At 31.5% G+C, this 16,011-nt stretch overlaps 1 protein-coding gene across 1 annotated transcript; it reads left to right on the forward strand.

Annotated features, from left to right (window-relative positions):
* Nucleotides 1-14,030: 14,030 nt before the first annotated feature.
* On the forward strand, nt 14,031-15,602 carry LOC107170135 (uncharacterized). Its single transcript, XM_015520163.2, has 2 exons — nt 14,031-14,360; nt 14,504-15,602. Exons 1-2 carry the CDS (start codon nt 14,247-14,249, stop codon nt 14,891-14,893), a joined length of 504 nt encoding a protein of 167 aa, XP_015375649.1. The 5' UTR covers nt 14,031-14,246; the 3' UTR covers nt 14,894-15,602.
* Nucleotides 15,603-16,011: the final 409 nt, after the last annotated feature.

The following is a 16,011-nucleotide window of genomic DNA, read 5'->3' on the forward strand; positions in this document are numbered from 1 at the left end:
GACACTCTCAAAAAAATATTCTGCTTCAGAATATGAAATCACAAATTTATTTTTCTGTTTATAATAATGAAAAACTTCAATAATATTATGTTCTAAGGTGTTGATATTTAATGATTCGATCAATTCACTGTAGTGAAAAATAATTAACGTTGACAAAAAAAATTAAATTACGCCATACACAACAACAACAGTAATAATAATTTAATTAACCATTCTTGATTTACGTTTAAAATACTACAACCATACGTGTTTGTGTTTTATATAATAATATATACGTGTATGTATAAATGCGCTATATATATCTATCTACGCAGTTGGACAATACGATAATTTACCAATCGTCCTCCGCGTGCCACGACGAGGGTCGCCAGACGGATGGCATAATGATATTAACGTAAAACACGCACATTATGTACACGTGTGAGTACATTTGTTTGTGTGTGGTTGTGATTATAATATTAATAATAATAATAATATTAATATATGCGACGGTGAACTGGCCGGCGGCGGTGGCGGCACGCGGCCTCTCCGTCCGGACGAGTACGTCATCGTATATAGTCGTGTAGGTCACGCGGACGCGCTCGCCGTCGTCGCATGTTTGTCCTTGTTTGCTAGCATCGCTACGGCTATCGAAATACATTAATATCATTACAATATTATATATTAGTTAATTACCAATTTTATCACGCGCAGGTAATAATCAAAATAATATGTAGACATTAATAGATACTAGTCAAAAAGTCAAAGCTGCCAGTTAATTATAATTTTCCTATTACCCAAGTGGAAAGTGATGGTAATATTAAAAACAAAAAAATTCAATATTTTTCTACTTATTATTTAAATTAAATTGTGTATATGTTTAGAATGATAACTAGTATAACTAATATTGTATAGCTTAATGTTGACTTAACGTAATTTGATTTTTTATTAACTTACTTACCTTTGGAATAATACTATTTTTTTATATTACCTAATACCTATACATAATTAATAATATATAAATTGACATACTATCGTATAAGAAAATGGTTACAAAAATTGACTTTTTTGAGATTAATTTTACATTGTTTAGCTCCCGTAAAATGTGTAATACAATGATGGTTTTGGACACCACTGGTTTATGCTACGTCGAAGCCGTGAGCTTGACTTACATGTCATTATCGCATCAGTCAACGAAAATGTTCAAAGAATTTTTAAAACGTGGAAAACTTTAAATAACAACTAAATATTACTTTAGATAAATTTGGAAAAAGTCTACACTGCCCAGGGACAAATTTCCGCGTAACCTCGACGTCCATGAAGTTGGCTCCCTCAACTTTGTCCTATCGAATCCGGACCTATCCAAATTTAGTGACCTTTTAGTAACTAATTGTAACCGACATCAATCAATTTGTAACTATACAGTTTCCGAGGAAACTTAATTTCCAATTCGTAGGTCAACATTTTATTATAACTTCAAATAATTGATACCTACATAACGTTCTGCAATTGAATTTATTTAAATAATTTTAAATAGTTTCCGAGAAAATCAATTTCTATTTCGGGAGATCTTATACTTCAAAAATATTTTATACACTGCAATAACTAGACAACTCAGGTTGTTATCACTTATCAACTTAAGGAATTGATTTCCATAATTTGAAATAAAATTAAGATCCTATCTTTATTAATTATTATTTTTCACCACTTATATAAATAAATTATTCTGCATTCAAAATGTGAAAACAATTTTAAAATGTTAGGTATTCCGTATTCAAAAAGCACTTTAATGATTATTACCTATAGTATGTTACTGCTAATTTAATAATCATGACAAATATTATAAATCTAACTCACTGACAAAAATGTTATACAATATTTTTATACAATATTTTTTATAATATTTATAGAAATTCGTAAGAGTTATTTTATTTTAATGACCATAAAATTAAAATATTATTGTTTTCTCTATAAATTTACTTGAATAAGTCGATAGTCGATACTAAGCAGTAGACGTTGGATTGATTGTGAATCTTGTTTAATTTTTTTTTGTATATCCTTTGTTATTTCTTATTATTAATTGCTAAAAATAATATATAAATTGACAATTGTAAATGAATTCAATTTCAAAACGTTATGTAGGTATCAATTATTTGAAGTTAATAAAATGTTGACCCCCAAATGGAAATTAAATTTTAACGGTAACTGTTTGGTTCATATTGTTTGATGTCGGTTACAATTAGTCCTAAAGTACTAAAAGGTCCGAATTCGATAGGACTAAGTTGGGGGGCAAACTTCATAAACGTGTAACCTCGGGTACTAAAATATGTGTCTATTTATTAACAAGGACAAATGTGCCAGCGATGATTGGCCAGCTTCTAAAACGCCACTAAAAAAATCGAAAAACGATTGTTGCGATTACCCACTCTGTATATAATATGGACTATACAATATACATATACCCATATATACGTTATGGATACAACGTAGTAGTATATAATGTATAACGTTCGACGCAAAAAGATTCGGTGTTACAAAGGCTATCGCGATTCGCGGCGCACATATAATAAGTAATGGTTATTATAATATAAATAATCGACATACATACATAATTATGTACTACCTACGCAACATCAAACCGATATATTATACCGCGAGTTGTATCATATATTATACTGTATAATTATATATATATATATTATATTTTATATATTATATTATATTCTACAAGTATTATACTATAGGCGTTCTATGACGTATACCTAAATAATGTCATTATAATAACATTATTACTAAATATAATATATAACCTACCTATTGACTATTGCACGTAATATATTGATATTATATCTTATATCAGTAAGGACGCGATCACGATTAATATTATTTATTTAAATTTAAACGATCGTTAAAAGTCTAGATTCCAATATTCCATTATGAATTTTAACATGTATATAATATGTTTTTAAGCTGAATACAAAATTCTAATCATTGTCATGATAACTTAACAATAAGTTACAAGGTATAAATTGCAAAATATAAATAATATAGTAAGTTATAAATTATAATTAGTTATATCGATCGTATTTACTTAATGATTTCACGTAGTTTATTTCGTGGTACAGTTGAAATTATTATCAAACATTAATAAATGAATTGATATTATTCAGCTAACCGATTTCGCGTATGCGCGGAAAAACATTGAATCAAAAAAACCATCAAAAACCATAATAATATGTATGATTTTTTTTTTTCATTTTTCCGTGTTCGCTCTTGACCTTTGAATGTTTTTGCCACCCATATATCGATATATGTGTAATGTGTATATATATATATATAGAGAGAGAGAGAGAGAGACTGTAGGTCAGTATTGCATTCGGTTTGTTAAACTTGCACCATATTGTTTTTAGGTGTAAACGCGAGCGAAAAGGTCATTCATACGGCTAGACGGACTCGCCGGCAATCAAATGAATCCTTGAGTTACCTATACACATACATGTCATGAACGGGCGATTGTAAACTTGGCCCGAGGAAAAAACTCGGCCCGGGGTTCTTACAGGTAAAAATTATTTAGGTGTAAACTCTTCCCGGATAAAAATGTTTTTATATAATTTTCTTATAATATTTTTAAGAACCCTTTAGCATTACCCAGATGACACCACGAGGAGGCGATTCTCATTATCCTCCAAAATTTTTTTCATTTTCGTATTATTATTCATAGTATGAAAATCGTTATATAACTGTAAAATGTATTTATGTAAATGTGTAAGTGTAAAAAGTGTAAAAATATAATGTATAAATCTATTTTTTTAGTTAAAAGTAAGCCTGGGCAAAAATGCGTTAAAAAGTTAAAAGTTAAGTTAATTTTAACTTTTAACTTGACTTTTTAAAATTTAGTTTTCATAAACTTAATTTTTAACTTAACTTATTTTAATTGATATAAACTTAATAAATAACAAGTTACTTTTAATCAAATTCAAGTTAAGTCAATTTATAAATAATTAAATAATAAATATAATGAAGTATTAAGTGGGCTATATTCTCTAACAGTTTTAGACTTTTAGTTTCCTGAAAAAGTATTCAAAGTACATTCTTAAATACCATGTTATTTTTATTTAATAATTTAAAAAAAATGTATAATACTTGTCTGTATTAGTGTATTAATAAATCAAAAGATTGTATTTGTTTCGACATTTTCAATTTTGTATTTTTTTCATACCTACTACATAATTCTATTAATTCAATACCTATGTATAGAAAAACTATTGGCTATTTTCTGTGGTCAATAATATTTATGATTTTTATTATTTATATAGATATTATAAAAAAAAAAAAACTTAACTTAACTTAAGTTAATAAATTAATTGAAAATGTTCATGTAACTTTTAACTTAACCGAGTTAAAAAAAGAATTAGGTTGACTATTAACTTTAAACTTTTTAAAATGTTTTCCATTAACTTAGCTTTACTGCCTTAACTCAGTTAAAAATTATCATTAACTTGCCCAAGCTTGGTTAAAAGCACCATGTGTTTATCGTATTCACTTACTGATATTTCCTTATTTTTATATTTTGTAAGTGTTCTTTCTAAGACTTCTCTTTTTTTTTAGTTTTTGTATTCTGAAATTGAAATGGTGCATCTAGGCTGTCGATTTTAATGTACGTTTCTGTTTGTATTTCTTTTAATTTCACAATGACGGAATATATATTGGGATGAGTGGAATTGAAATTTGAATTAAAATGCGCATGAAATTTATCGGTAAATATTATCAGGCCGAGATTACAACCGACCTTTTTTATTACCTGAAATTGCCGGGCCTAGTTTACAATCTACATATTTTACTACCTAAAATTTTCGGGCCGAGTTTACATCAAAAAAGGTAATCGCGGGCCCAGTTTACATTTGCCCTCATGAACATGCAGTATTAATTGAATATATATACAGGATCGTGTAAAAATGTATGACGATGAATTTTTATAGTATTTCAAAATATCGTTTTAATTGGAAAATCGATTGAAATTCATCAAATGATACGCTTATATATTATGCACTCACATTTTTATCAACACCATATTTTTAATTTTTATCCATGATATTATGTTATTATAATATTTTAATATGTTATTATATTATTATAATAAAAACAATCAAATTTAGTATTTAGATTATTAAAAATAAAAATTGTTCTACCGACCATAGACTGTTATTTTTAATATTTTTTAGTTAATACGCTTATTAACAATCGATTGCAATTTGAACATCATTATTTTTGAATCCTGGTGTAATTCGACAAAATTAAGTGAAAATTGTCTTTACCCAGAACAATATCCATTATAACATGCAAAAAATATTATAAGATTACGACACGCATTAAAGTTATATTACCTAACGTAATAGCATTTTTAGATGGCTAATAGCTATATAATATTGTATTAATGATAAATTTACGTACACAGTGCAGAAGACTGTAAGATGTAAACAAATATAGGTACCTATATACTATGTTGATTTTATATTTAAACACAATATTTTAATATTTACTGTTTATAAAACAGTTTATTAACTGCGAACTCACCGTTAAACATATTTTCCTAGAATGCCCCACTTATCATAACGCTAGATCAAAAGCAAAAATAAACACCTCCTCACTCAAAGACGCACTCGGACCAGGACAAGAAAAAAACATAGTTAGCTTCATCAAGATGGCCGACCTTACAACCAACATATAAGACAAGAACCAAAGACAGCACATCACAACTATCAATTTCCATTATATTATAAATTAAATATATAAACCATTGTAGGCTAATAAACATTGTATTTGAAGCCTTTAATTAATAAAAAAAAAAAAAAAAAAAAAAACAGTTTATTCTGAGTAGGTACCTGCAAGTACTTATATAATATATAAGGTAGCCAATTCATTGCATTCGATGAACATTTTCGATATTCTCATAATACTATCTAAGTTAATGTCTACATGTTTGAAGGCGTTTGGAATATTGTTTTTATACAATTGTATTCAAAATTAATATTCGATAATATTTTTAAAAAAAATAACAAAAATCTAACTTACAAAATACAATTCAACTTTGATTAGGTTTTTTTGTATTTATAAGCATATGTATGTTACAATCTGACGTTTCATGGCAAAATAATGTATTGCAATCGACAGTCACAGATTATCTTATTGTACATAATATATATGTAAAATAATGATTAATGGTCATGCATTGAATTACACTCGTCGCGGGCTCTCGCGTGATGTGATAGAAACGTTCCTGTTTTGAAATGATAGCTACTCATTTTAGACGTAAACGAGTACATCCTGTGCACAAAAAAAACATATAAAACACTTAACGCCCGGAAATGACATTAGATAAAGTTTAGTACAAATTATACCACGTATGTTTGGAGGTCAACTTAAAGAAATAAAAAAATATATACATCATAATAAAATATATTATGCGTATTATTCCTTTTCGTACCTACAAACCTACACATCGATTTCGAGATAAAAAATTCGCCGACTCTAATAACCACATATTATATACCTACGCTTTATATTAACTGATAAACTGCAATAATAAGTCCAATTCATGCAGTTATTAGTAGGGACGAGACCCTTTTTAATACTTTTCTATATAAAAAGTATGACGTAATATAAATATTTCATTTTTTTGTTAGGTCAAAAATAGTTATGCTCGTAAGAAGTGTGGGTAACCTAACCTACTTAACACAATGATTTTAATTCTCATCGAAAACAATAAGGTCACATCAAATAAATCAAACGAAAATATTTCGCTTGAAAATTAAATGACTTTGAAATTATACCTACATGTAGGTAAAAATACCTTTACAGATATATTTACTCCAATATATCCCCCCCCCCCACTTTAAAAATCATTTATCAAAATCAAAATTTTTATATAATACATTATTTTTTAAATACTTTTATACCATTTATTTATTTTATGTAATTTTCTGTAGTGATATAAACTTTTTATTTTCAAACAAGAACTAATATTTTTCCTGTTAGTTTTTTTAAAATATTGATTACTCTAAGAATAGTCTTCATTGATGGTTTTGTATAAAATATAAAAATATAACTATAGGTAATATTTATTCTAGTTTCTAATACTAATCATGCTAGCAAAAGTTTTAGAAAATATTAATATTATAAACAAATATTGCCACATATATATAGAATTAATTTTGAACTATGTACAGATGAAATACAACTTAGTATATACATAAAAATTTTTATAACTCAAAAACTACTTGATCGAATTTTGATTGAAAATCATGAACATTTTTGTCAAAAAAATCGAGTACGACTCAGGTCATATTAGTACATAGCCTATGTAACATAGGTATTAGGTATACTTAAAAATAAAAATTACAAAAATCAGAAATTTAAATAAATACATAAGCTAAAGGGAAAATCGAGGGTTAGCATTCTCGATGAATCATCTGAAAAATATTTTTTAGCATTTTATGTTTACATCTATTGCATTATATTATTATACATAATATATACCTCCTTAATTTGTCATTCAAACTTTGCTGGCCAATACAATAAAGTGTTCCCCACCCTGCGGCCCTTATAATAATAATGTAGTATATTATATTATATATATATTGGTTTAACATGTAGACGCGTTTTACTATACAGGTGCACGTCGATGTGGTGACGTATAAAAATATGTTATTATGTACTTATATATTTATCGGAAATCACGAGACCGATCGTCTTTGCGGCAATTATATAATCCGCGGGGAAAACGAGCGTAGCACGAGCTATGCTATTATAATGATCCTGATGGGACCATTGTTGGACCGTCGTGTGAAAATAAAAATACTACACGAACCGCTAGGGACTGTTTACAAAGCGTGATCCCCGTGCGATCAGTCATCTCGTGGTGCACGACCAAAACGGAGAGGGTTATTATATTATTATTATATGTGTCGTATGCGCTCACTTCACTTTTGTTCACTTTTTTATTATTATTATTCGTATACGTTATGATATCGTAATAATATATAGAAACTCACTTTTAACGCATGTGACTATTTTATATTTTTTTTTTAAATACGTCGTAACCAAAAACGTTTTTCCTTGCCGTCGACGATCCTACAAATTAATCGCCTGTCCTTATCGTGGTAATCGATCCCGATGTACCATTTTTATGTACCAAATATGAACAAGATAATAATAATATGCGTGTTTCTCGTCCTCCGTTCCGTTCGCATACCTATATGCTGGCTATATATATATAATAATATTATATGTTCAACCGGCCGAGCGTGTGTTGGTGAAGGTACCATTAATTATAAATTCTAGATAAGCCACGGACAACGACGACTGTTTCATGAGAACAAAATGTCACATATAAACACGGTTTTACAAATTACAGCTCATACGTTACTTAACACTCGATGAATCCCATTCGAAATCTTTTCTTTTTTGTTTAACTTCAAATTTATAATATAGCTAACATATTGTAATAATGATATATTTGTATATATACGTGAATTGGCGTAGTTGGATCGTCTTAGAGGTGTTATTTTTTACAGCCACAACGTGTAGTATATATAGGTACGTTTTCCATTTAGAGGTATGAAAACACTATTGCGAGAGTATTAATTGTGAAAAAAAAATGCCTCGTGAACCATTATTATTTATACCACTGTATTTTCGGAAATATTTTAATTATGATAAAAAAGTGATATTTAAATATTTGAACCGTGTGTGTAAAGTATAATGACGTCTAGAAATTCTAGTAAAGTAGGATAGGTGTACATACTGTTATAATAAACGGGAGCCGCCCAGGCGTGTGGTTCTAGGAAGGGCACAAAACACGTTTTTTCTTTCTAATGAAGATATATTTGACATAATTGTCTGCACAATAACAACGCAACAAAAAAGCGACGTATATACTTCTGTATAATATAATATAGGTACACGGTACACTTACCTACTTAAAAAAATATATCATGGATCGATCACACAAATGCAACAACGCTGTACAGAGTGTTGGAATCAGCTGTTACACGTCTTATATTATAATATTATAATATACTAGCTGACCCCATGCAATTCGTTGCTCGTAGAAAATGCCAACTCATTCAAACATTTTTCATTTAGTTATTTATTAATCCGTGGTACGGAGTTCAATAATAAAGATTAAAAAATTAAAAAATTAAAATATTAAATTTTAAATCAGTGGATAGTAACTTTTTTGTAACCAATTGTTATAGCAGGAATAAACGAATTTGTGGTTGTGATTTCAATCAACTCGGGTAAAAAATATAGCGATCAAATAATATGGTCTAAAATTATATCTAATCATAATCGAATTAAACATAAAAACAATTTTATTTCATGTTACTTCAGTGACAACAATTTATTTGAAAAAAAAAATGTTTATTTCTACTATATAGGTATTACCATTATATCTATTATAACCAATCTATTAATATACATATTACATATATAACCAATGGAAAACAATTATAAACAAATAGAAAATTTCCATTTCCATCGTGAATCTCAAAATCCTCGGGAGTATATGACAATATATTCTCTGCACTCTGCAGCAGTACACCATTAGGTTCGGTTTGGCGGTATACGAAGTTACTAATCAAAATATCATGTTCCTACAACTATCATCAATTAGGCTCTACGTTGATAAGTCAGTCAGCTAGGACACATTCGATTATATTATTAATTTAAATTCTAACCATTACATCGTATTATAATATCTGTTGGTCGAATATATCTATATTTACCGTTCTGATCGAAGAAGCTGTACCTAAATAATATATGTGCATAAAATAATTATTGCAATATAATAATAAGCATTAGGTAAGGTAAACGCGCGCAGTGTATACTTCAGGTCGATCGCATTGTAAATCGTAATAATTATGCACGTCAAATCATCTCGCATACCCATAATAATACACATACATAGCATATAAGTACTTCTTATAAAGTAGTTACTATAAGTTGTATGAGTTTACCTACGCGCATTAAAACGCGATAGGTATATAGTTACGAGTTTCGAACGACGGTGAAATTCGCGCAAATAATAATAATAATAATAATATATTATACACTATACACAGGTAATATACCTAATAATAATCACAATATTATTATAATAATATACTGCAGGTGTACAAGGTGTAATAATACGGTTTGGCCTTCGCCTTATTACCTGGCTATATTATAATATTATTACACGTTTTTAAACCACGGGCACCGCTATAATATATAATACACACCATATCTACACTGCAGTTACCGACAGTGGTAGTAGTATAGGTAGGTATATACACCCCATGTACGGATGACAGCTCGTACGTATAACATATTATACCTGTTTTAACGAGATTCTGGTTAGACGAATTTGATTTATCCGCATAGGCAGCGAGACCGGCGGTCAGCATCACCGCCGTCGATCGTCGGCTTTCCGACGCACAAACGAGCCGACGATCGCGATTCAACATAATTATGCTTGCGGTGTGTGTGTGTGTGTGTGTGTGTGTGTGTGTGTATATATATACGGCTATCAATTACAACCGTATATATAGTTGTAGGTACCACATCATATACGGTGGCTTTATGTGTATATGTTCTAAGTGCACGCACGCACTCACGGAGATTATAATATATGACGTGACGGCGATGTATCGAGAAGCGGCACACGCTAGCCGTTAACGAATATGTGCCACGGCGGATTAATTATATTATTATTATGCGCCCGAGTCGTCACGTATACAATAATAAATTATAATATGTAAAGAATCGAATCTCGGATCGAGCGCTCGTCGTATATACTATATAGTATATAAAAATTATATACATATAATAATATGTGTGTGTGTGTAGGGATATACATGCATACATTACATGTTTATGGTAAATCCACGAGTCCTGCGATTAAGGACAACTTTTCAAAGAGTATAATTGGATACTTTTGTTGGTGCGTACCTACTGCGTATTGGCCAAAATTGTCGGTTATCAGTTGTACATCAAATAGAAAATCGCAGGAATCGATTGATGACGTAGTTTTTATTTTCGAAAACGTACCTTACATATTATTATAATTACACAAAAATTACATTAAAATATTTTTTAAAAACGACTAGTTTTTCCAAGTTATTATAATATATTTTAGAATCTGTTTTTCATCAAAACGAACTATTTACCTATGTTATAGCTATTACAACAATAATATGTTTTACAAAACCCACTCTTATCTCTATACTTTACTTAAGCTTATTTAATTGGATAAAATTTAAATGATGAGCCAGGGAGGAGTGTTGTTATAGTTTATTTATCTTACGTGTTAGTTTATGAGACATAGCAAGTGTAAACAAATTTCATATTGTGAAAACAGGGGATAAAATTCAATCTAATATATATAAATTATTTGTTAATGATTTAATTAGGATAGACGCAATAAATTGTTGTTTTTTATAAACATTTTAGAGTTTGTTAATCTTCGACTAGTAATATTTTTTTAAAGTTATTTTGGGAGATAATATATTTTCTAGGAAGTTGGTGTGTTATAACCTATAACATAACATACTTAAACAGTTACACTTAGTTATATGTTCATGGCAAAACGCGAAGTTTCCAGGAAATGTTAATTTTGTATTTAAAAAAAAAGTTACAGTTTAAATTTCAATCTTAAAAATGTGCTTAAATAAATGTATTACATTTTTTAAGGTATAGATAATGGATATACTGTATACGGCATACGTATTATGTATGTATTGGGAACATTTTTAGGCCATTACTGTACAGTTGATATTTTGGAAATAGACAAAAGTAAATTTTGGGTTGCCACTAATTGCTCCTCGTATATATGTTAACTTTATAATTTAAATAATATTATGCGCGAATGGTAATGAAGTCCGTTCGTGTGCGGACACGTGTTTGTACAGATCTCAATGGCCGGCGGATGTGCAGAGCGTGTTTATCGGTCTGGTTGACGTAAATGCAATATCCCATCGATTATAATATGCGGTATGGAAATATTAGGGAGAAAAAATTTACGATAACGAAACCTAGACGGGTTTGACGTCCGTATGCTGTACAGCGCGCATAACATTATATTTACATCGTAAGTCATATACCAGTGATAATAATTCATGAGAGTCATAATATTATAATATCTATACGAGAATTCATGGACAGCAATGCACGTCGGTTGAGTGTACGCAAAATAATCATCGAGCATAATAATATTATAAATTATACATTTTTGTACAATCCTGTATACACGAAATAACGAATAAAATATACGCGCACGGTGGTGTAGGGCCTACTGTATTTCCTAAACACGACGACGTAGTTTGACCTTACCCAACAGTTTCGGAGGTCATAATTATATTCGATCCTCTATTATTATTATTTATTTTAATATATTATGTTATTCGTAAAACTGTTTACGAAGTCAAGGCGGCACCGAGCAGTACTCACAAATAACAACGATAATAACGTAATTGCATAACAAACTACGTATACTATGTTGACGGTCGAGTCGTACGTTTTATTTGAAGTTACCGTAGAATTACACACGAGTGTATAAAAACGGATAATACGCGTATTTAGGGTGAAGGTATATTTACGGTTTAATATATTACGCAATAATAATACATTAGACCTCCTGCATAATATTATACAAAAACTGAAATTAGGCGGCAAATGTACAGCGTAGATATATTACAATATAATGCGCCTGACCAGTATACATATTATAATAACATTACAAGAGAGATCAAATCAACAGGTCAGCGCAATCGTGTAATGGTATACCACGGTCAATCGAGACGGCGTCGGGATCCGTACAATATAATAATAGTAATGTAATGTATTTAGGTGGTACAGATGAACAATGCAACAACGCAGAGGGTGGTGGTGAGGGCGTCGTTGGTTGCAGTAGTAGGACAATGTATCGAGTCGTAACAAAAAATAAAATAAAATAATAAATGTTGAAATCTTCCGAAACGGTAATTATTGCCGTATTATACGATGTCATCCATTATTATTAGTTAATACAGGTGTAGGACTGTTACCTACACATTAAGTAACGTATTATTGAAATGATACCTATGTCTGCAGCGAAACGACCCAGAATTAAACTGAAAAAGGGTTACTGTACATCACACCCGGAACCTATACCGCGGTAACTCGACCCGCGTCGAAGCACATGCTTTGCGTAGGTATCGGCGGTATATACATTTGTAATGTATTACATAGTATCGGATGGATGTCACGTGTCTGCCGTCAGATCGCATATACCCTCGTGTACCGCGACTTTACCTGATAAGTGATAATAATAATAATAATAATAACTAGCGGTACACTTATTTGGGGAGGTATACTAGTATACTACACGACAGAATCGAAACCTGTGCGAACATGTTGCAAAACGGTCAGCGAAAACGATGGGTAATAAAACATTCAGCATCACACAATAAGATATATATAACACAAGAAAACGACATCGCAATATCATTCGCGTAAAATGTATATCTATAGAATATATTATACAATATAAGGAGAAGTCGTACAAAAGAAAAGGATCCAGCGTGTTGCACTTACGGTATTGTGCAGGTCCGAACGGGTCCGTGACGGTATATACGCATTATTATACATATATATATATGATATACGACGACGACGAACGAGGGATGAAAAAAAACCCCTTACACACACGGTATAATATAATAATAAGCGTTCAACAATAATAATAATAATAATAATAATATATTAAATCTCGCGGGCGTAGCGAGTTCTGCGGCGGTCACGGGCGAGGGCGTAGCGCGGGGTCGATTCGGGCTCGCGCGCGCAGGTGCAGTTTGTGCGGGCCGCGAGGGTCGTCCACAGCGCCGCCGCTCCATTCGCCATCTGCCGCGTACTCCGCCATGGGATCGCGAGAATCCGAGGTTTCTCACGGTCCCGTCCGTGCGCGTTCGAGACCACTGCACGGCGCCGCATCTGCCAACACCTGCCCCCATCGCTATGCCCCTATAAAAGAGCCCGCCGCCCGTTCGGCAGGCAACAGTACACCGTCGAACGGCATACCGAGCACATCGCACGTCGTCACCCTTATCACACTACACCGTATCAGTGTTGTTATCATCGTCGTCGTGAAAACTACTAGTGTCACTATATATTATTTTCGTTATTATTATATAATATCACCGTTCGTTATCAATCGTGTTATTTACTTCCGGATCCGAACAATACATAAAATGGCTTATCTATCAAACAGCTTCGACTTCGAACACATGCAAAACTCGACCAACTGGGAAGCCGTCCATAAGAAACGGTCTTTCGTCGCAAGAAAGATGCACAAAATCAACAAGGTAAGCGTCGACATACTATATTATTATATAATATCGTTATCGACATAACTTTCGGCATCCGATCACACCTTGTGCGATTTATCTTTGCGCCTTTTTTTCTACGCAGACCCATCTAACGGAATTGTTTTTTTTTATGTTTACAGACTATCAAACCGATACTGAGAGCGTTGTGCCGCCGAAATGCAGTTACCCCGGCCGCCCAGCAGGACGGTTCGGCTCTGGACCCACGGGGTCTATCACCCGAAGAACTGGAGAACCTTCAAAACGAATACATCGAACGCAAGCTATCACAGGCTGTCGTGTACGATGAAGACGACTATTACTCGGACACGATCAGCATCGAGTCCGGACTTGGCATGTCATTCGAGGAACTCGTCCGGCCAGCCGATCGCAGACAACTCGTATCCTTGTTGCCGGAAGCCGGATACTACATGTCTCGTGATTTCTGGTTCGAATCGGACTCCCGCACCGCCGGTCGACCATCATTCACCAGCCAACAGACGCCCCAGAGACAGCAGCCCTGCAGGTACTAATAATGCACCAAGTTGCTATCGTCCGTCGGTCTACGCCGACCCGTCTCGTCCGTCCGCCCCCGAAAGTCTTTCGCCATTTGCTCAAAACTCGTTTCTATATATTGTACTAACATGTATATAATGTGTGTTTGCGTTCGTGTGTAATTTTTATTTATTTATTTTTTTAATTTTATATTTTTGTGGTATCTATTTTACTGGGATCTCTAAACAGTGTAAACCATTTTTACCACCTGTAAACGTGTTCGTATAATAATATATTATATATTGATCGCACTATTGATCATATATCGATCAGCCAATATATAGTATTTATATATACATATTATATTATATTAGTAGATTTAAATTATGTTTATATGAAAGATATTTTATCGTCTTGCGATTCTTTACTGATTATGATTATAATTTATATTATTTTTTTTTATATATATATACTTAAGACCTAACAAATATATTTTTATTTTTGTTTAAAAAAAAATATTTGTACAATAATGTATTACGAATTTGTATGTATATAAAACGCTGTCGTATGCATTATTACGATATATTTGTGATAAATAATTGTTTTTTTCAACAGCGATTCTGTGATTCAATTTTAACAGCTGCAGTTATCTACAACTAACTGTGGTTATTGACTGATAATGTTTATATTATACTATATTGTGTTCCTTTGTTATAAATAAAATTGAGAAAATTAATTGATTTTAAACACGTTGTTGTCTATATTATCGGCGCTCGAGCCACAGGTCATTCCTATCCCAGTTCATATTTTTCTGTATTATTATTATAATTGTTGAGGTATTATGTATACAGGTAAATTATATAGAGGTATAATAAATAGGCGCTCGACTGCTTGAGCACATTATAATATATAATTAAAATAGTGGTAATGTGTAATGTATAATACATATAGATAGCTGTTGGTTACATGCGCAGTGCAGGAGGACATCGTTAAAACTGGATCAGAATATTATTTGACTATCATTATCAGCGTTTGTGTTCGTCGAATATTTTAATGAGTGTACAGTGACGCGTGCAGTCGTTTGGTGTAGAAACTCGTGTGGGTATATCATATTATTATTATAAATGATAATGTTGACCAGACAATGTATGCCTAC

The sequence above is a fragment of the Diuraphis noxia genome, unplaced genomic scaffold, assembly GCF_037042655.1.
Source record: "Diuraphis noxia isolate RWA-SAM2 unplaced genomic scaffold, SU_Dnox_SAM2 contig0003, whole genome shotgun sequence".
Taxonomy (NCBI): Eukaryota; Metazoa; Arthropoda; class Insecta; order Hemiptera; family Aphididae; genus Diuraphis; species Diuraphis noxia.